The following is a 22,266-nucleotide window of genomic DNA, read 5'->3' on the forward strand; positions in this document are numbered from 1 at the left end:
TTTAAAAAAAGTCTTATTTAGTAGACTATTTTATCCAAAGCAGCTAACAGAACTGTCAGTGTTGACAAAGACACATATATTCAGGATGTTGGGCCCATGCGAGAATAGGACCCATAGAGCTTCTATATGGAATTCTGTGCTAGAACCCACAGCCCTGATGTTGCCAACAACCATGCTCTAACTCACTGAGACATTGGAACCGCAAAATGATCAATGATCAGGGTTGCCTGGAGAACGCCATCTTGATTAGAGATCTGTTTATCTGATTACGCTGCTAAGTCCTGTAAACTACTGGGATCAGTTTGTGATTGAGGTCAGTCCGTGACATTGACTCTTTGTCTTTCCTCTTGTGTTTCTACAGATATCCAAACGTAAACATCACCAACTTCACCACCAGTTGGAAAGATGGCATTGCGTTCAATGCTCTCATACACAAACACAGGTAAGAAGAGATATAATGGCGTGTATAATGCCATACCATCTCTGATGGATCTCGCTGCAGGCAAATCTCTCTCTCTCTCTCTCTCTCTCTCTCTCTCTCTCTCTCTCTCTCTCTCTCTCTCTCTCTCTCTCTCTCTCTCTCTCTCTCTCTCTCTCAGGCCAGACCTGGTGGACTATGGTGGCCTAAAGAAGTCCAACCCAACCCATAACCTCCAGAATGCCTTCAACGTAGCAGAGCAGAAGCTTGGCGTGACCAAACTGTTAGACCCTGAAGGCAAGTGACAATTTCCTGTTCCATCTAGAACTATGGGCCATTTTCCCAGACACAGATTAAACCTAGACCTGGATTAAAAAGCTTAATGGATAATCTCTATTGAAATAGCTTTTTAGTCCAGGACTATGCTTTACCTGTGTTCGGGTAACCGGTAACCTTTATGAGCTGGACTCAAGGCTGAAATAAAAGAGTCCAGTGATCTTCTAGATTTCATGGACTGTCTGTATGTTTGCAGATGTATTCACGGAGAACCCAGATGAGAAGTCCATCATCACATATGTTGTAGCATTCTACCACTACTTCTCCAAGATGAAGGCACTAGCAGTGGAGGGGAAGAGAGTTGGCAAGGTGAGGATGGGATAAATAATGCAGTGTGTGTATGCTTGTGTGTGTGTGTGTGTGTATACATCCGTGCCTGCTTTGTTTCATGTGGCAGTATTACACCAAAGCGTTTGGTTAACCTCACCCTCTGTGTCCATCCTCTAGGTGCTAGACCATGCCATAGAGACAGAGAAGATGATTGACAAGTACGAGACCCTATCGTCAGACCTGCTGATATGGATAGAGCAGACCATCATCATCCTGAACAACCGTAAACTGGCCAACTCTCTAACCGGTGTCCAGCAGCAGCTCCAAGCTTTCAACTCCTACCGCACTGTGGAGAAACCACCCAAGTTAGTCATGCCTTAATACTATATGCCCCAACTAGGGTTGCACAAATCCAGTAAATTGTCCCCAAAAACATCAAGGTTTTCTAGAAATCCTCCACGAATCCTCCAAATGTGAAACTGCGAAACTGGGAATTTGGGGAACATTTCCGCAAATTTGTAACACATGTTATAGCATGTCTGAGCATTGTTCTCATTGTATATCGTCACCCATCTTTTTTTTAAAAAGACATCTGGTCAGCAGTGGAGGCTGCTGAAGGGAGGATGGCTCATAATAATGGCTGGAACGCAGCAAATGGAGTGGCATCAAACACATTGAAAACACGTTTGGTAACATTCAACTTGTTCCGCTCCAGCCATTACCACAAGCCCGTCTTCCCCAATTAAGGTGCCACCAACTTCCTGTGCTGGTCAACAAGTTCTGGTTCTGACACATTGTTTATTGTTTTGTCTGTGATGTACAAGGTTCCAGGAGAAAGGTTACCTTGAGATGCTGTTGTTCACAATCCAGAGCCGTATGAGAGCCAACAACCAGAGGGTCTACACCCCCAAGGACGGGGCTCTAGTGGCTGATATCAACAGGGTAAGAGACCTGATTTTTCAGTAATACTGAAACAAAGAGTGTAAGTTTCATTTAGTCGGCTGGTTCCGTACTTACTGACGCTATTTTGAGTCTGCCGGGATTCAGGAATGGAGGAGACACATTTAGTAACTTCAGTAATGGGTCATTTATTAATCCACAAAGACACAAGCACAAAGACAGAATAATTACTTATTATAACAAAATCCTACGGTAACCCTCTGGCACTTTAAACAACCATGTTGTCCTCTGCAGGCCTGGGAGCGCCTGGAACGGGAGGAGCATGAGAGGGAGCGTGTCCTGAGAGACGAGCTGATTCGTCAGGAGAAGCTGGAGCAGATGGCCAGACGCTTTGACAGGAAAGCTGCCATGAGAGAGACCTGGCTACTGGAGAACCAGAGACTGGTGGCACAGGTAATAATATGTCCACTTGGACAGCACTCCTGCACACATATAGTCCATAACAAAACAGACATGAGCTGAGATAAAGCGACCGAAAATCATTCATTGATATCAGTGGAATAATTGAGGGAAAACTTGCACAGATCTCAAGTCAGAACACCCTCCTGCTCCAAATAGACATACTCAACAGTTTAACCCCTCCACCTCTGAAACATCCCTCACCTTCCCCCTTCAGGACAACTTTGGCTACGACCTGCCGGCGGTGGAAGCGGCGAAAAAGAAGCACGACGCCATCGAGACGGACATCGCTGCCTACGAGGAACGCATCCAGGGCATAGTGGCTATCTCGAAAGAGCTGCAGTCTGAGCGCTACCATGACGCCAAGCGCATCGACGTGCGCAAGGAAAACATCCTGAGGCTAAGGGATTACCTACTGGAACTACTGAATGCTCGCAGGGCACGCCTGGACAAGAACCTCACCCTGCAGAGGATCTTCCAGGAGATGTTGTACATTATCAACTGGATCGATGAGATGAAGGTAGATTATTAATAATAGGGTCATAGAAATGATCTGTCGAAGGTGACTTGCAGAATGTTAGATATTGACAGGGGTATAGTGAGAGAGAGAGAGACTGGAAAATCCCCAGGAATTCAGCTAAACATTTGTATAATTTAGGAAATCTGTTCCCAAGTATTGCCACAAATAAAAAAAGAAACATGTCTCAATGTAATCAAGGTATGAAATTATTGTTATTTTCAAATACAATCTCTTTGGGGCTTAGTTTGGGTCAATTTGCAGTGTACAAATTATTATAATGATCCAGCCCCCCGACCATCCGCTCCGACGAAAATTGGCCCGTGACTGAAACTAGTTGCCTACCACTGTCATAGGCCATGTGCAGAATCTATAAATTATGAATCTGAAAAAGCCATGTTTGGTAAAGGTTAGAATCTATATTCATACAGAAGAATATGTTAGCTTTCTCCCTGCTATAGCTATAGATGTAAGATCTTCATTTAATCTCTTTTGTTGCTGAGAATTTTCCTGCACCAGGAAATGCAGATGAGCTTCACGATGTACATAAATTCACTGAAAACCCACACTATCACATGGTTATATTAACAGTATTGCACTTTAGCCTAACCACCTAGCAAGCATCATTATGGACTAAACGTTCACATCCTGTTTCTACAGTAATATTTTGTTGCGACAAAACTACTGGTCAAATTACGCTCCCACATCTGTATGCCAGAACATTCCTTTGCCATGTTTGATCCCTTCCTTACCACCCCCACCCCTTCCTCTCAACCCTGACCCCTGAACCTGTGGTATGTCCCCAGACTCGGCTGCTGTCTCCTGACTTTGGGAAGCACCTGTTGGAGGTGGAGGACCTGCTCCAGAAGCATGCTCTGGTCGAGGCTGACATCGCAGTGCAGGCAGAGAGAGTTCACAATGCCAATGCAGCTGCTCTCAAGTTTGCCAATGGAGACAGTAAGTGCAGTCGACTTTCCAATTCATTTAATTGTCCCTCCTTAGCAAATTGTTTTGGATCGTACATCCCATCTTACAAAAGAGGGAAACACTTTACATTATCCTTTTTGTGTATACCTAGATGTTAAGTGTAATCCAACAGATACCTTCAGGTAAAGTGTAACCCAAAAGATACCTTCATCCGATGATGTAGATGTCGATTAAGGCAGCCCTCCACACCTCTCTGATTCAGAGGGGTTGGGTTAAATGTGGAAGACACATTTCAGTTGAATGCATTCAGTTGTACACCTGACTAGGTATCCCCCTTTCATTTTCTTTCCCTTTCTAAAGTGTAACCTAAAAGATACCTTCATGTAAAGTGTTAACCTATAAGATACAGTACATAATCATGCCAAAACGTAGCTCTTGTTTTTAAACCCCCATCCTCACCTCCCAGGCTACAAGCCCTGTGACCCCCAGGTGATTAAGGACCGGGTACAACACCTAGACCTGTGTTACCAGGAGCTGTGTGCCCTGGCAGTCCAGCGCCGTGCCCGACTGGAGCAGTCACGACGTCTCTGGTACTTCTTCTGGGAGGTATGTAGGCTACAGAGATAGGCAACTGAAAGGTCTTGCCCTTGAGCAAGGCCCTACTACAGGGGCGACGCACTGCGGCGGACCCTGTCCTCCAACCTCTCCGTGGGTGTTTGTATGTGTGTTTCTCAAGGGGTTTTTGTGATAATTGACTATAAAATATATCTTATTTTTATGATAAAGAAAAATGCACATTTCAGTGTCTCTGTGATAAATGACTATAAAGTATATCTTATTTTATCTTAGATGGCCGAGCTGGAGAGCTGGATCAAGGAGAAGGAGCACATCTTCTCCTCGCTGGACTACGGCAAGGACCTGACCAGTGTGCTGGCTCTGCAGAGCAAACACAGTGCCTTCGAGGACGAGCTGGGGGCTCGCCGTGCCCACTTGCAGGAGATCATGAACGAAGGAGACAAGATAATCCAGGCTGGACACTTCGACACACCACAAGTAGATTTTTTTTCCCACGTTGACTGTATTTCTTTTGTTTGTAACTGCCTATATCATGTGTTTATACATGATATGTCTTTAAATGTATGCACATGGACACAAATACAATGTGCCCATGGGAACAATAAAGTCATTATTTTGTTTATGTTATCTTAAGGTCGAGGATCGCATGCAGGACGTGAGGAGGCAGTGGCAGCAGTTGGAGGAGCTGGCAGCGTTCAGAAGGCAGAACCTCCAGGACACCCAGAGGTTCTTCCAGTTCCAGGGAGACGCTGATGACCTGAAGGCCTGGCTGCTGGATGCCAAGAGGCAGATGACTAGTGATGAAGTGGGTCATGATGAGTATACCACCCAGAGGCTGCTGAAGAGACACAGAGGCCTAAGGGACGACGTCGCCAAGAACGGAGCCACCATTGACGCTCTGACCAAACAGGTAAATAACTGACTGACCAAATGGCTGGTTCTTGCCTATAAACCTGTTTTACTATACTTTACATAGCTTTACAATTAGGATCTACTAGATTATGTTAGCATTATCATTTAACCGCTAGTTGTCATATATGTGTATATTTGTTGATATTCATCCAGATTAATCTTACTGTTTTTAATGCTGTTTTTATCACAAGGGCTCTGATGATTTCCCCAGATTTCCCCAATGTATTTATTACATATGGCTAATAAACGTGAACTTTTTATGACCAGGCGGCGGCGCTACCCGAGGAGCTGCGTAACACGCCGGACATCCAGAGACGTCTGAAGGAAATCAGAGACCTATACCTGGAGCTGATGTCCCTGTGCGACCTGCGACAGAAGAAGCTGGATGATGCCATGGCCCTGTACATCATCTTCAGCGAGACAGACGCCTGTGAGCTGTGGATGGGCGAGAAGGAGACCTGGCTGGTAGGGCTGGATGTGCCTGAGAAACTAGAGGATTTGGAGGTGGTGCAGAACAGGTACAAACCACAGATATGATGATATGTCATATTGTTGGGGTACGAGCAATGTTAAACAGTACTTTTACATTTGTATCAATCTGACACCAATCACATCTGTATCAGATCTCTGCAAATGTGCGTGTACCAGTATGCTATGCGGGTTATAGTTGGACTGACTGATGGGGGATTGGTCGCTGCTCTGAATGTAACCTGCTAGCTCTGGTGTGTACTGTTTGATTTAGTGCTTACTCATTTTTCTTTTCTCAGGTTGAGTATACTTTCTTCAGACATGGCTAACGTCCAGTCACGGGTTGATGATGTCAACAAAGCAGTGAAGCAGCTTGAGGACAGCAGACACCCTCGTACCAAAGAGGTGAAGGAATGCCAGACGAGACTGAATAAGAGGTGAGACTCATGATGATGTGATGTTCATGTGTCGACGTAGTGTATACTCATAGCAAGAAGGACATTTCGTCATTATGATCCACAGTCTACTGTACAGTAACATTAGTATTAACCCTCTGGTCTGTCTCTTCTCTTCTCTTCCAGGTGGGAGGCCTTCAAGGCCATGCTTGAGGAGAGGAAGCGGAAGGTGGACTCTGCTCTCAGCTACCACAACTATGGCCTGGAGTGTGACGAGACAGAGTCCTGGATTCGAGAGAAAACCCGGGTCATCGAATCCACCCAGGAACTGGGCAACGATCTGAACGCTGTCATGACCATCCAGAGGAAACTCTATGGTATGGAGCGCGACCTGGCCGCCATCGGAGACAAGCTCACCTTCCTGCGGAGTGAGGCGGACCAGCTGGCCAAGGATCACCCGGACAACGCTGCAGACATCCTGGCTAGACGAGCCGAGCTGGACGCAGCCTGGGATAACCTGAAGGCCACCCTGAAGGAACGGGAGGTATGCGCGTGCATGCGTGCATGTGCGGGTGTATCTTTGTGCGTGTGTGTCTGGGTCTATGTCTGTGTCGGGAAACAAGCAGAAAACACATTTTTGTTGTGCACTTCTCCATAACAAATGGACTAATAAAGTTGTATTGTAGGACTCTCTGGGAGAGGTGTCCAAGCTGCAGAACTTCCTGCAGGACATGGATGACTTCCAGTCCTGGCTCTTCAAGACCCAGAAGGCTGTGGCATCCGAGGATATGCCTGAGACTCTTCCCCAAGCAGAGCAGCTACTGAGCCTCCATGACGCCGTGCATGATGACATGGGCACACATGAGGAGGACTACTACAAGGTTAGTTTCAAGTTGTAAAGTGTAAAGTTTGTTAAGATTGAAAGTACATTTTACACAAATCCACAACACACAGCTAGGACAGTGGGCATAGTTTTTCAAAGAGTTATCAAGGCAGTGACATAAATATGTGGTCCTGTGTGGCTCCGTTAGTAAGATCATGGTGCTAGTGATGCCAGGGTCGTAGGTTGGATTCCTGCTGGGGCCACATATACTGAAATGTATACAGTTACTGCACTGTAAGTTGCTTGGATAAAAATGTCTGCTAAGTGGCATATTATGATTACTATTACATTAGGTGAGGGACACGGGCGTGGCGGTGACCCAGGGCCAGCTGGATGACCCTCAATACCAGGAGTTGGACAAGAGGCTGAAGGGTCTGGACCGCGGCTGGGACGAGCTCCACAAGATGTGGGACAGTAGGAAGGGCTTCCTGGACCAGGGCCTGGGCTTCCAGCAGTTCATGAGGGACGCCAAGCAGGTGGAGACCATCCTCAACAACCAGGTAAGATAAACCAACGTTGTGATACCAGGTTGTTATATTGAAAGAAAGCAATTGTTTTCCTTAACCAGGTTCCCATCCAACCTTTTTATGTGAATAAAGTACAGGCTGTCACACAAGTTTCGGTAAACTTTCCAAATGTCGACAAAACAAAATACGCTAGACAACGTGGCATCTTTTGTGTTGGTAAGATTAATTATGTGAGAAATAGCGGTGGAAACGCTTTTATGCGCAGGTATTGATAGGGTAGTGCATACGGCCCAGTACATCACTGGGGCCGAGCTCGCTGCCACCCAGGACCTCTATACCAGGCGGTGTCAGAGGAAGGCCCAAAAAATTGTCAATGACTCCAGCCACCCTAGTCATAGACTGTTCTCTCTGCTACCACATGGAAAACGGTACCAAACAACAGGACCCTGAACAGCTTCTACCCCCCAAGCCATAAGACTTGTAAATAAGACTGCTAAATACCTGCATTGACCCTTTTTCATACTAACTCTCTTGCACTGACTCATTGCACACACACTGTACCCACACACTCACACAGTAAGTATTCAGACCCTTTGCTATAAGACTCGAAATTTGAGCTCAGGTGCATCCTGTTTCCATTGATCATCGTTGAGATGTTTCGACAACTTGATTGGAATCCACCTGTGGTAAATTCAATTTATTGGATATGATTTGGAAAGGCACACATCGGTCTATATAAGGACCCACAGTTGACAAGGCATGTCAGAGCAAACACCAAGCCATGAGGTCGAAGGAGTTGTCTGTAGAGCTCAGAGACAGGATTGTGTCGAGGCACAGATCTGGGGAAGGGTACTAAAATGTCTGCAGCACTGAAGGTCCACAAGAACTTAGTGGCCTCCATCATTCTTAAATGGAAGAAGTTTGGAACCACCAAGACTCTTCCTAGAGCTGGCCGCAATCAGGGGAGAAGGGCCTTGGTCAGGGAGGTGACCAAGAACCCGATGGTCACTCTGACAGAGCTCCAGAGTTCCTCTGTGGAGATTGGAAAACCTTGAAGCATGTTGGCAGCATCATGCTGTGGGGATGTTTTTCAGCAGCAGGGACTTGGAAACTAGTCAGGATCAAGGGAAAGATGAATGGAGCAAAATACAGAGAGATCCTTGATGAAAACTTGCTCCAGTGCCCAGGACCTCAGACTGGGGCGAAGGTTCCCCTTCCAACAGGACAATAATCCTAAGCACTCAGCCAAGACAATGCAGAAGTGGCTTCAGGACAAGTCTCTGAATGTCCTTGCGTAGCCCAGCCAGAGCCCGGACTTGAACACTATCAAACATCTCTGGAGAAAGCTGAAAATAGCTGTGCAGTAACACTCCCCATCCAACCTGACAGAGCTTGAGAGGATCTGCAGAGAAGAATGGGAGAAACTCCCCAAATACAGGTGTGCCAAGCTAGCAGCTTGACTCGATGTAATCGCTGCCAAAGGCGCTTCAACAAAGTACTGAGTAAAGGGTCTGAATACTTATGTAAATGTGATGTTTAAGTTTTTTATTTTTTAATAAAATTTCCCAAAATCTCTAAAAACATGTTTTTGTTTTGTCATTATGGGGTATTGTGTGTAGATTGATGCTGGGAAAAAACAATTCAATCCGTTATGGAATAAGGCTGTAATGTAACAAAATGTGGAAAAAGTAAAGGGGTCTGAATACTTTCCGAATGCGTTGTATAGTCATGTTACTTTTACTTTTTATTTGTATTCGTTATTCACTGTGTATTTATTCCTCGTGTCACTATTTATATTTTTTTATTGTGTCTTTAACTCTGCATTGTTTGAAATGGACCGGTGAGTAAGAATTTGATTTGAATTTGATTTGAATAACATGGCAAGCGATGCCATGTTGTGTTGTCCTCCCAATACGATTTGGGAAAGCACGCAGTTTATTAGGCTACAGATTAAATACGTTTTGAACTTCACAGGGTGGTGAATGTGCAAGGTGACGATAATACAAAAGTATATGTCATTTAGCAGACGCTTTTATCTTAAGCGACTTACAGTATTATGTGCATATGAGCTTGATGCTCCTTTCCAATAAATATCGAGAGTCTTATTCTGGTGACATGATGATCGATGCTTGGTTGCCGTTTGACAAATAAAAATAATCTCGCTCTTTTGTCTATAATAATCTCATCATGTAGTCTATACCCGCATATATAAAAGAAAAATGTGACATAAGTAGAGTTGAAAATGGGATGGAAACCCATTTGTTTTTTTGCTTTTTTCGGTACATGGCAATTGAACTGCGAAAGTTATTTTTATGTGCACTACGTCATCACGCACAGCCTTTTTTGTCCACAACAAGTCAATTGAATTGAATTGGTTTCCTATTTCGCAACAAAGCATCCTTCACTCATGCTGCCAAACATACCTTGGTAAAACTGACCATCCTACCGATCCTCGACTTCGGCGATGTCATTTACAAAATAGCCTCCAATACCCTACTCAATAAACTGGATGCAGTCTATCACAGTGCCATCCGTTTTGTCTCCAAAGCCCCATATACTACCCACCACTGCGACCTGTATGCTCTCGTTGGCTGGCCCTCGCTTCATACTCGTCGCCAAACCCACTGGCTCCAGGTCATCTACAAGACCCTGCTAGGTAAAGTCCCCCCTTATCTCCGCTCACTGGTCACCATAGCAGCACCCACCTGTAGCACGCGGTCCAGCAGGTATATCTCTCTGGTCACCCCCAAAGCCAATTCCTCCTTTGGCCGTCTCTCCTTCCAGTTCTCTGCTGCCAATGACTGTAACAAACTACAAACATTTCTGAAACTGGAAACACGTATCTCCCTCACTAGCTTTAAACACCAGCTGTCAGAGCAGCTCACAGATCACTGCACCTGTACATAGTCCATCTATAATTTAGCCCAAACAACTACCTCTTCCCCTACTGTATTTATTTATTTTGCTCCTTTGCACTCCATTATTTCTATTTCTACTTCGCACTTTCTTCCACTACTTACTTGCTATATTGTATTTATTTTGCCACCATGGCCTTTTTTTTGCCTTTACCTCCCTTATCTCACCTCATTTGCTCACATTGTATATAGACTTATTTTTCTACTCTATTATTGACTGTATGTTTGTTTTACTCCATGTGTAACTCTGTGTTGTTGTATGTGTCGAACTGCTTTGCTTTATCTTGGCCAGGTTGCAATTGTAAATGAGAACTTGTTCTCCACTTGCTTACATGGTTAAATAAAGGTGAAATAAAATAAAGAAATAAAATAAATGTGATGGAAATACATCTCTGGTGGGAAAATACGCAAATTGTTTTATGTGGATTATCGAATATTCGCATGAAAATCTGTCGCCAATTGGATGGAAACCTTGCTAATTACTTACTTAGCGAAATATAGGTTTACATAAGAAGATAAACAAATAATATTGTGATTTTCCCTTTACTACAGTATAGCATTTTCCTGTTGTCTTTGCATTGTGTTTTTATTGTGGGATTTACTGTGAATGCTGGAGTGAGTATGATTTTTGATGTATTCATTACACATGGCAAATAAAGTGAACATTTAAACATGGAATATGAATAGAGTTAAAAACCCAATGAAAATCGGAAACTGTAAAGCAGAAAGTGAACTATTTGACGGTTGCTGAGCTATGTTTGTGACTGTGGAGAGTCAATAATAAAGTGAAAACGTGGAATGTGAATAGAGCTAAAAACCTCATGGAAATCGAAAAACTGTAAAGCAGAAAGTGAACAATTTGAAAGGTGCTGTGCTATGTTTGTGACTGTGGTGGGTCAAGAGTACATTGATGTAGTTTATCTTCTGTTAGTCAGCACCTAACGTAATGGTTGTGGATTCTTTTCTTCTTTACTTCAGGAGTACACTCTGGCCCACACGGACAAGCCTGACACCCTGGATGGAGCAGAGCAGGCCCTGAAGAAGCACGAGGACTTCGTCTGCACCATGGACGCCAACATAGAGAGGATCGCCAGCATGCTGGAGGGGGGACAGAAATTGGTTGACAGGGGGAACCTCTACTCCCCCAGGGTCCAAGATAAGATGGATCTAATCCATGACAGGTTAGTCTTGGATCTTTTTCTGGTCTAATATTTGCGTAATTAAAATGAAAAACAAAAACACCACCCAAAAGACATCAGCTTTCTTTGAGAAGACGTAAAAAACGTCTTAGTTTATGAACTATAAATGAATACAAATGGCTCTCTTTTATTCAATTAATTCTAATGTCAGCCATGGGTTTATAAGAGGATCTGTCTGTACATATTGTAATGAACTTCCACATTATCTGACCTATTGACCTTTACTTGTTTTGTCTGTTCCCTCAGTAGTGAGCGTTAATCACGTACTGTAGTTCAGCTAGCTATTATCCTGCCACTTTGAGGAGCATGAAACACATAGGGTGTGTCCCAAATGGCACCCCATTCCATTCACAGTTGCAGTACTTCCTACATAGAGCACAGATGTGTCCTGGCTAAAACTCGCGCACTATAAAGAGAATGGGTTGCCATTTGGGACGTAGACATACTGTTCAGTAGTTCAGCTTGCTATTAGCCTGCCATTCTGAGTCAGCTAGGTCAGCAATACATAATTAGTGTTAACATTGTTCTAGTGGAGAGGGGGAGAGGCGAGGGAGGGAGGGAGCTCCTTCTCCCATTAACACACGCCATTATCATCCCATCCGGCTTCACTCTACTCTGCTGGGAGGGAGACGGTTGGAGGGCGCCGGGTGCCTGCTATGATGGGTATTGATCGCAGAGAGAGTGTTCTTCAACCCAGAGGAGGTAGTGATAGCTATACTGAGAGATCAGGAGGGGTGGGGGGGCTGTGGAAGCAAGGTCATTAGTAAAGACTCTTTACTGTGTGGCGCTGGGGCTGGAACTGGAATGGTTCAGCAGAGGAGATTGCATGTGTTGTTTACACCCTACCATCAGTCTCTGTTGTCGGGACCTGGGTCATGTTCATTAGGCACCAAACGGAGAAAAATGGACTGAAACAGGGAGGGACTCGAATAAGAGATGCTCGTTTTAGTTGTCTGTTGCAAAATGTTTTCAAACATTTTTCGTTGCGGGCCCTAATGAACACGACCTTGGCGATATGGGACTGAGTCTAACGTGTTGTTCTGTTGTGTCTGTGTGTTTTCGATCTGCAGGTACCACAAGAACAAAGGCAAAGCCAACAAGGTTACAGGGGTACTCAAGGATAACCGTGATCTTCAACACTTCCTGCAAAACACACAGGATGTAAGATATTTGATTCATTTTTTGGTAACACGATACAGCAAATGTGTTCCTGTCTTACTTCTTACTACTGTTCTTGTCTGTGCTGACTCTGTGTTGATCTCCGTCTCTCTATCCTCCACCTTGCCACTCCCTCTCTCTATCCTCTCCACTCCCTCGTTCCATCCTCTCCCTCTCCACTCCCTCTCCCTCTCCCCATCCTCTCCGTCTCCACTCCCTCTCCCCATCCTCCCAACTATCCTTTCTCAATCCGCCTCTCATCTCCATCTCCCCACCCCTCCATCCTCCTCCTCTCCCCCTCCTCTCCATACCCTCTGTCCTCTCCCTCTCTCCAGCTCACTCTGTGGATAAACGAGAAGATGTTGACGGCTCAGGACGTGTCGTATGACGGGGACAGGAACATTCACACCAAGTGGAAGAAGCATCAGGCCTTCATGGCTGAGCTGTCCTCCAACAAAGACTGGATGAACAAAATAGACCTGGTGTGTGTGCGTGGATGCATGTGTGTGTGTGTGTGTGTGCAATGTGCAAAGTGACATAGCTACACTGAGCTGTCAGAGCCTGTACGCTCGCTCCACTACAGTATCAGTTTCTATGTGTCCTTGTGGTCACATCCTTGCTATATGCCACATGGTGTAATAAGTAAGAATATTACCCATGTGATGTTTTAACATCAACCCTGCTCTTCGCAAAGGCATCTAGCTTAACTGGCTTCTGTTTCTGTTCACTTAACATTATGATTTTGGATTGAAATAATAATATACAAAGTAAGTCGCCTTGCCCTGAGCCAGAATGTCCCAAAAGGCATGATCTTCTGTTTGTGGATCGTGAGGCAGCTTAAAGTACACCCACTGGACATGACACTAGTCTATCCCAGTAATCATATAGCCTACTTGAATTATTTCTGGTGTACATCCCACCCATATTACTTATCATACATGTGCCACAGACGCTGATGGATTATATAACAAGTATGAACGTTTCTCCTGTGACCTTTCTAACACCGTCCCTTCTTCTCATCCACAGGAGGGTCAGGAGCTGATGGATGCCAAACCTGAGTTCGAGCCCATCGTGACAGAGCGTCTGGCGAAGCTGCATGAGCTGTGGGACAAGCTAGAGTCCACTGCCGAGGACAAGGCCCGTCTGCTGTTTGATGCTAACCGCTCCGAGCTTTTTGACCAGAGTCTGGCCGACATAAAGAAGTGGCTGGCTGAGCTTCAGAAGGAGCTACAGGGAGACGATGAGGTCAAGGACCTCACAAACGCTAACATCCTGCTCAAGAACCACCAGGTGTGTGTGTGGAGGGGTGTGTCTGTCTAATGTTCCTCCCCAAGTTTCGGAGTTTGATCGAACAATAACACTCTAGACTCCTGACCATAAGCCGGAGAGTTCCAATCTTTTTGATGAGAAAAAAGAAGTTCTGCCTCCAGTCTGCCCAGCCACTACTTTAACCCCCCCCCCCCTTCCAGCAAACAGAGAACCAGGTGCGTGACCGTGCGCGGGAGCTGGAAGAGCTCCAGAAGGCTGTCGAGAAGCACGGAGGCTTAGCCGGGAGCAGGGAGGGCCAGCTTGAGACTGAGCAGCAAGCTATCCAGATGGACTTCCAGCAGCTCCTCAACCCCCTGTCCCAGCGCAGGGGCAAGCTGGAGGCAGCCAAAGCCGTGCACCAGTTCTACAGGGACCTGGCTGATGAAATTGTGAGGATGCCTTTCAGCTTATTATCAGCACCATTACAGCGTTGTTGTTTCCATCTGAAACGTGTCAGAATGCTTCCTCAGAGAAATGCTGACATGAACACTATGTGTTTCACTGTTCTGTTCTCTCTCTTTTTCTCTCTCTATCATAGCTCTGGGTCGAGGAGAGGTTGCCCCTTGCGATGTCAGATGAACATGGCAACAATCTCCAAGTGGTCCAAATGCTTTTGAAGAAGAACCAGATGTTACAGAGAGAGATCGAGGGTCACCAGCCCCGGTTGGATGAGGTGTTGGAGCGTGGCCGGAGGATGGCGTCGGCCGCGACAGAGGCGGGCGGGCTGGAGGCTGAGCGTATTGGACAGCAGGTGTGCACATGCTCACGATTGCACGTGCACACGCCAGTACACACTTCTTGTTTTCTACCCCGTGTCCCTTCTCCTCACCCTCTGTTCCTTCCACCTCTTCCCATTTTCGCTTGTTTTCAACGGTTTGTTTTTTAAATGGTTTGTTACTGATACTGTTTTTGTTATATATTGTGTCCCTGAAAAGCACTATATTCTGATTCCAGGTGAAGGAGCTGGAGGAGGTGTGGTCTCGGCTGCAGGATGAGATGGCTAAGAGGAGAGACAGGCTGAACGGATCTAACCTGGCCCAACAGTACTATAACGACGCTGATGAAGCTGAGGCCTGGATAGGAGAGGAGGAGCTCTACATGATCACTGATGAGAAAGCCAAGGTAAGGAGGTGAGGGGAGGAGAGGAAAGGGGAGGAGAGATGAGATATGAATAGAAAAGCAGGAACTCTATATGATTGCTGATGAGAAGGCCAAGGCATTGTGCTCAAAATATATTTACAACTATCAAGTTGATCTTATGGACTGTCGGTCCTTGCAACCATAACTCCACTGGTGAATCGAGTGTGGTGACAGTTATCCAATCCCATCCCCCATAGTAAACCAAGTGGTGGGGCTGCTGTTTGGCTGAACAAACATATAAAAGATTGTGGCTTTAAAGTGTTAATTTCTCCCCCCCTCCACCTCTCTTAAGGACGAGCGGGGTGCCATGTTGATGTTGAAGCGTCACCTGATCATGAAGGAGGCTGTAGATGACTACTCAGACTCCATCCAGAAGCTGGCTGACCGCGCACAGAAGATGCTCAACGAGGACCACCCTGATGGGTGAGTGGAACCTAGATATTTAGGGTTCAGTCAGCTTACCTTGGGAACTACAGTATAGCTATCACTACCTCCTCTGTAGGCCTCAGACTATGCAAGACTATGTTGCATACATGTGGAGAATCCTCCTTTTTAGGATTGGTCTCTTGTTCCTCACTGTGTAACAGTATTGAGAGTGATGGGTGTGGTTACAATTGGGTCCCTTACCATACAAAGATCAGACAGCTATGATACATGTTGATGCATGATGATGACTTGTCTCATCTTGTCGGTCACTCGCTCTTTCTCTCCCTCTCCCTCTCCCTTCCTCCTTCCCGATAGTGAGTCTGTCATCCGTCGTCAGGGCCAGGTAGATAAGCAGTACGCTGGTCTGAAGGACCTGGCAGAGGACCGCAGGAGGAAGCTGGACCATGTCTATCATCACTTCCTGCTGAGTCGAGAGGTGGAGGATCTGGAGCACTTGATCGCTGAGAGGGATGTGGTGGCCTCCTCCCAGGAGATGGGACAGGACCTGGACCATGTCACGGTGAGGGTGGAATACATACTAAATACAGAGGCCAGGGATTCTCAGCCAGGGATTCTCAGCCAGGGATTCTCAGCCTAGGACCTCTGGAGGCTTTCTATGAGCTTCTATGGGGTTCTTCTATGTGGTGGCCTCCTCCCAGGAGATGGGACAGGACCTGGACCATGTCACGGTGAGGGTGGAATACATACTAAATACAGAGGCCAGGGATTCTCAGCCAGGGATTCTCAGCCAGGGATTCTCAGCCTAGGACCTCTGGAGGCTTTCTATGAGCTTCTATGGGGTTCTTGGAAAAGCGGCGGTGGAAACGAACAAGTTAATGGAACGTTCTAGGTGGCTGAAGGGATAGAAAATGGTCCAAGCACGAATGTGAAGTCACACCTTGTATTGGTTCTCTCTGTAATTTTCTGTATTCTTATGGAGTATATCCAAGCTTGAGAGCTCTTATGATTGAGCACTCGTATTTTTAAAACAATTTCCTTTTTCATTTCCCTCCCCAAATCTAAACCGTCCAGCTCCTGAGGGACAAGTTCCGTGACTTTGCCCGGGAGACAGGGACGGTGGGGCAGGAGCGTGTGGACTATGTGAATCAGACCATAGACGAACTGATTGAGGCGGGCCACACAGAGGCTTCTGCCATGGCCGAGTGGAAGGACAGCGTCAATGAGAGCTGGGCTGACCTGCTGGAACTCATAGACACCCGCGCTCAGCTCCTACAAGCCTCATATGACCTGCTCAAGTGAGTCTGGACACAACTGGTTGGCAAATAGTCCATTAATGCCACTAACTGTTTTTGGCTTTGTATGCCTAGGCTCAAAAACACAAGACAAACACAAGACAATAATTGGTCATTTTTTCAGACAGTGAAGACGTTTCATTTTTCCTTTCATAGACGGTTGAGATCTGACTTCTGACAGATTACAGTTGTACACTACAGTGGTGGTACAGTGAGTGCTCAGCTGTAACAGAATGCCCTGGTGGTTCTCAGGTACTTCGATGATGGGAAGGAGCTGGTGGCTCAGATCCAGGAGAAACATAATGAGATTCCTGCTGACCTGGGAGAAGACTTCAGCAAGGCAGATACCTTCCACAGGATGCACGCCGCCTTCGAGAGGGACATCAGCGCCCTGGGAAAACAGGTACACCTTAACCCCTTACTACCTGGGAAGCCTGGAGTTTAGTTGAGAGGTTGACAGGAGAGGCAGCGTTAAGATATTAAGAGGTGTTATGCTGATTTAGAGATGGCAATAGTGTACAGCCATGTACATTTCACGTTATATCAAGGTGAGTAGTTGTAAGACAGCATTTGTTTTTGTATACCTTGTTGGCCTCCCTGTAACAACACATTGCAATAACACTGAACGCCAGTCGTGATTGGAGTCGCTCGAATCCGTCTCGAAGGACCATAACGAAAATATGGGAAATGGGATTGAAAGTATTCTACATCGAGGGTGTCATGGTTCATTTCTGTATTATCAAATGAGGAAAGACAAACTCATCACGCAAGTCAGAGTTATACTTAAACTAAATCTTTATTCACTTATTAATAAGGAAAGCATGTCACACCACACACACAAGTGAATGATGTGAGTGCTCTGCAGTTACGATGGCTGGTTGACGAATCACTCTTAGATGATTAATTGAGAGCCCCGACACAAAGGATACAAAGATCTTTTAAATGGCAAGATACACCCCCTTAATCTACATGTCAAACAACAGATGTGTGGAATGGGTCACAAGGTTAGGATTCATAGGAAAGAAATGAATCACTGCTGTAAAGACTGTTCTCATTGTTTGGGAACCAGGGTCTGGCCCCAAAAACAAGGTTCCCCTCATCATTATCCACAACCGAGCCATCTCCACCCCGGTACCTCCCTGCACACAAACACCAACTCATGCTATGGAATGCGGTCTTTTAGGTTTTATCACCAAAGGCATTGTAAATCCACTGTCAGCATTAAGCCCCCAGAGGCCCAACTCAGAAGACTACGCACAGATGAGAGTGTTCTAAGAACCCTATTCTATTCCATAAAACAATAATTTGATGCAGTAACAGTATTATAACATCATCTTGTAATTTTGCTCTCACATGGGTTTCTCTCATAGTCACCACCATAGAGATTCTATATCTAAGTTCACCACCTCAACCTCCCTCCTTCTCCCCCACCAGGTGCAGCAATTCCAGGAGACAGCGGTCCGTCTGCATGCCCAGTACGCTGGGGACCAGGCTGTGGAGATCCAGACCCAGGAGAAGGAGGTGGTGGAGGCCTGGAAAGCCTTGCTGGATGCCTGTGACGGCCGCAGGAAACGCCTGGAGGAGACAGCTGATAAGTTCCGCTTCTTCACCATGGTTCGAGACCTCATGGCATGGATGGAGAGCACCATACAACAGATAGAGACACAGGAGAAACCACGGTAATCTCATGTGACAGACTGTTAACATAAATGCTAGCTAGCTAGTGCAGGCGAAACTTGGTTCTGAGTTTAAGGTGAACAGGACAGGGAGGAAAGGGGGTCCCATGGCTCTGTTGGTTGGAGCCAGATATTTGCAACAACAGCTGTGGGTTTAATTGTCACAAGGTGTATACCACACATACTGAATATATGCAGAGAAAAACATCTTCAAAATGACTAAACAACAGGAAACGGAGGAGAGATTGGACTGGGGATACGGAGAGGTGAGGGGATGAAGGGAGAAAGGAAGGGTGAGGGATGGAGGAATAGAGGATGGAGAGAGAGAGCGATAAAGCTAGATGATCACATGTTGTTTCTACCTCTCTCTCCTCAGGGACGTGTCATCAGTCGAGCTGCTGATGAAATACCACCAAGGGATTATGTCAGAGATCGACCAGCGTGGACCCAAATTCTCTGAATGTGAGGAGCACGGCAAAGCTCTGCTGGCTCGCAAACACAAAGACTCTGTTGAGGTGAGGAACACCAGGGCTCTATATCAATTCTTTGCATCCTATCTCCGCGCCTCTCCCTTCCCTCAGATCTTCTCCTCCAATGTGTTTTGAGAAGAAGGCGAGGAGAGCGTATGCAAGCAATCAAGTAAAGTTGAATTGGGGAAGAGCCTGGGGCTACACTAAATTCTTTCAGATATGTGGCTATTTCCTTACCTTGTGACTCTACCTCATTTGAAAACTGAATTCATCTGTTGCTGTCATCCTCATTTTCTGTCAGATAAGTATTAAGCTGAGCCAGCAGAGGGAGAAGAGGAAGGAAATGATGATCAAGTGGGAGGACCGGTGGGACTGGCTCAGGCTCTGTGAGTACAGCAACAACAACGACCCTCCCTTTTCCCCTCCTTCCTGATACTGTATTATAGATCCGAGTGAACACAAAAACACAAGGCCTGGGTCCAAATAGCATACTTACACATTTGTCTTCTCTTGTGTTATGTCCCAGTGTTGGAGGTGTGCCAGTTTGCACGGGATGCCTCAGTGGCGGAGTCGTGGCTAGTGGCTCAGGAGCCATACGTGGCCAGCAAGGACTTGGGACAGACGGTAGACGAGGTGGAGAAACTGCTGAAGAGACATGAAGCCTTTGAGAAGTCCACCGCCACCTGGGAGGAGCGCTTCTCAGCACTGGAGAGACTTACTACGGTATATTGTGGATAGGATTGTGTGTGCGTTGGGGGGGTGTTGTTTGTTTGTGATCTGTGTAAATCTGTCTCCTTTAGCAGTTTTTTTCTGATGTCCCCATTTTTCATATAAACAAGTGCAGTGTGTGTGTATCTACCCATTACCTCTATTTGTGGGTGAAAATTACTACATTCTATGTCTGTGTCTCTCTCTCAGTTGGAGCTGTTGGAGTTGAGGAAGCAGCAGCAGGAGATGCAGCAGATTGTAACAGAGGAGCAGCAGCGCTCACAGATGGAGAGCAGGAGAGAAGACACAGGGTTCGCCGAGGACTCTTCTCAGCTCTACACCATTGAAGAGCAGACACTGGTTAGTACTGAGCTAATGTATGCTGACAAAATGCCCATCTATGACAATATTATTCCCAATCTGTCCTGTTTTCTGTCCATTAGTTATTCTGTCCTTTCTCTCTGTGTATGGATGGTATATAAGGATGTTATATCCTTATGTATGTGTACATTAACATTGATTATACATAAAATATCATATTCCCTCCCTCACTCCTTTCCCAGCCTGCATCTGGAGCAGTGGTGGAGCCAAGTTCAGGTCAGTTGGAGAGGACAGCAGGTGACTCCACGATGCCCATGCTCTCTGAGATGCAGGGTGCTGGCTTGCATGAGGCTAGCTCTCTGGAGCTGCTGGATGCTTCTGTGTCTGGACAGACCCCCAGAGAGGGGGAGATCAGGGCCACTACCCTGCCCGCTGAACCCCTCAGTGCTAAGGCTGTGCTGCAAGAGGGCATGCTGGGACGCAAACACGACCTGGAGGCTGCTGGGAAGAAGACTTCTAACAGGTAGATACGCAATGATTTGCGTAGAATTCAGGCAGCACATTTTGCCAGTTATTTTTTAGGTCACACTTTATTTGGATAGACCAGATTTTCTATCTGTAGATGCTCTACAGAAGGCCATACAATCAACAAACTATCTGCTGATAAGCAACTTCTTGCTAAGGTTATGGTTAGGGTTACGGTTAAGTTTTGGGTTAGGATAAGATTTAAGGTTAGGGTTAGAGCTAGGGTTAGTAGATAGTGGAAAGGTTATTGAGTCTGTAGAGCATCTATAGATGGACTATCCACATAACGTGTAACATTCTTTTGATCATTTGGGGTAATATAAGAAGGTACCATCGCACTCACTCGACTGAGGGCTACATTTGATCAGATCCGCGCTAGCCAACACCCGCACAAGGGTTGTTTTGGCGGTGTAAGAGGTAGAACTGTGTTAGAACAATCAAATCCACAAGTGGCTCCTTGCTTTAGCTTGTCGCGGACACTGCCATTGGATGCAATGAAACCAGCCAACTTTCTAATCGGACAAATCCTACGCAGCCACGTTACAAGTATTCTAATGTCTACACCTCAATTAGACAGATAAACATCCCCCATCCAAATGAACATGAAAACATGCCTTAGAGTAAACTTTCTATTGCCGTTTTGGACATCTAACTTGGTAGTGATGATAAGGAAGGGAGTGGTTTGTGACATACAAGAGCAGCCACTCATCTACATTACATGACCAAAAGTATGTGGACACCTGCTCGTCGAACATCTCATTCCAAAATCATGGCCATTAATATGGAGTTGGTCACCCCTTTGCTGCTATAACAGCCTCCACTCTTCTGGGAAGGCTTTCCACTAGATGTTGGAACATTGCTGTGGGGACTTGCTTCCATTCAGCCACAAGAGCGTTAGTGAGGTCGGACACTGATGTTGGGCGATTAGGCCTGGCTCACGGTCGACGTTCCAAATCATCCAAATGTGTTCAATGGGAGTGAGGTCAGGTCTCTGTGCAGGCCTGTATGGACCTCGCAATCTCTGTATGGACCTTGCACAGGGCATTGTCATGATGAAACAGGAAAGGGCCTTCCCCAAACTGTTGCCATGAAGTTGGAAGCATAGAATTGTCTAGAATGTCATTGTATGCCGTAGCGTTAAGATTTCCCTTCACTGGAACTAAGGGACCTCCCCAAAACATGAAAAACAGCCCCAGACCATTATTCCTCCTCTACCAAACTTTACAGTTGGCCTTATGCATTGGGGCAGGTAGCATTGTCCTTGCATCCGCCAAACCCAGATTCCTCTGTCGGACTGCCAGATGGTGAAGTGTGATTCATCACTCCAGAGAACGTGTTTTTGCTGCTCCAGAGTCCAATGTCGGCGACCTTTACACCACTCCAGGCGACGCTTAGCATTGCGCATGGTGATCTTAGGTTTGTTTGCAGCTGCTCGGCCATGGAAACCCATTTCATGAAGCTCCCGACAAACAGTTGTTGTGCTGACGTTCCAGGTGCAGTTCGGTAGTGAGACAATTTTTACACGCTACACGTTTCAGGACTTGGCGATCCCGTTCTGTGAGCTTGTGTAGCCTACCACTTCCCGACTGAGCCGTTGTTGATCCTAGATGTTTCCACTTCACAATAACAACACTTACAG

General features: G+C 46.0%; 1 protein-coding gene across 2 annotated transcripts in view; it reads left to right on the forward strand.

The window, feature by feature from the left end:
* sptb (spectrin, beta, erythrocytic) overlaps window positions 1-22,266 on the forward strand; it is a 50,383-nt gene that overhangs the window by 25,109 nt on the left and 3,008 nt on the right. For both annotated transcript variants that reach the window (XM_029729597.1, XM_029729595.1), the window contains exons 6-38: window positions 362-442; window positions 600-715; window positions 951-1,063; window positions 1,202-1,389; window positions 1,849-1,966; window positions 2,219-2,377; window positions 2,601-2,903; window positions 3,707-3,857; window positions 4,294-4,433; window positions 4,677-4,880; window positions 5,038-5,313; window positions 5,583-5,833; window positions 6,083-6,220; window positions 6,365-6,722; window positions 6,865-7,059; window positions 7,355-7,561; window positions 11,422-11,624; window positions 12,713-12,803; window positions 13,136-13,282; window positions 13,827-14,090; window positions 14,270-14,497; window positions 14,647-14,859; window positions 15,063-15,230; window positions 15,541-15,671; window positions 15,990-16,194; window positions 16,707-16,930; window positions 17,180-17,330; window positions 18,362-18,606; window positions 18,980-19,118; window positions 19,375-19,459; window positions 19,600-19,796; window positions 19,992-20,141; window positions 20,345-20,625. In XM_029729597.1, coding sequence (XP_029585457.1) covers window positions 362-442; window positions 600-715; window positions 951-1,063; window positions 1,202-1,389; window positions 1,849-1,966; window positions 2,219-2,377; window positions 2,601-2,903; window positions 3,707-3,857; window positions 4,294-4,433; window positions 4,677-4,880; window positions 5,038-5,313; window positions 5,583-5,833; window positions 6,083-6,220; window positions 6,365-6,722; window positions 6,865-7,059; window positions 7,355-7,561; window positions 11,422-11,624; window positions 12,713-12,803; window positions 13,136-13,282; window positions 13,827-14,090; window positions 14,270-14,497; window positions 14,647-14,859; window positions 15,063-15,230; window positions 15,541-15,671; window positions 15,990-16,194; window positions 16,707-16,930; window positions 17,180-17,330; window positions 18,362-18,606; window positions 18,980-19,118; window positions 19,375-19,459; window positions 19,600-19,796; window positions 19,992-20,141; window positions 20,345-20,625 — 6,120 coding nt within the window. The remainder of the gene's footprint in view (window positions 1-361; window positions 443-599; window positions 716-950; window positions 1,064-1,201; window positions 1,390-1,848; window positions 1,967-2,218; window positions 2,378-2,600; window positions 2,904-3,706; window positions 3,858-4,293; window positions 4,434-4,676; window positions 4,881-5,037; window positions 5,314-5,582; window positions 5,834-6,082; window positions 6,221-6,364; window positions 6,723-6,864; window positions 7,060-7,354; window positions 7,562-11,421; window positions 11,625-12,712; window positions 12,804-13,135; window positions 13,283-13,826; window positions 14,091-14,269; window positions 14,498-14,646; window positions 14,860-15,062; window positions 15,231-15,540; window positions 15,672-15,989; window positions 16,195-16,706; window positions 16,931-17,179; window positions 17,331-18,361; window positions 18,607-18,979; window positions 19,119-19,374; window positions 19,460-19,599; window positions 19,797-19,991; window positions 20,142-20,344; window positions 20,626-22,266) is intronic.

Source organism: Salmo trutta, chromosome 33, assembly GCF_901001165.1.
Source record: "Salmo trutta chromosome 33, fSalTru1.1, whole genome shotgun sequence".
Classification (NCBI taxonomy): Eukaryota; Metazoa; Chordata; class Actinopteri; order Salmoniformes; family Salmonidae; genus Salmo; species Salmo trutta.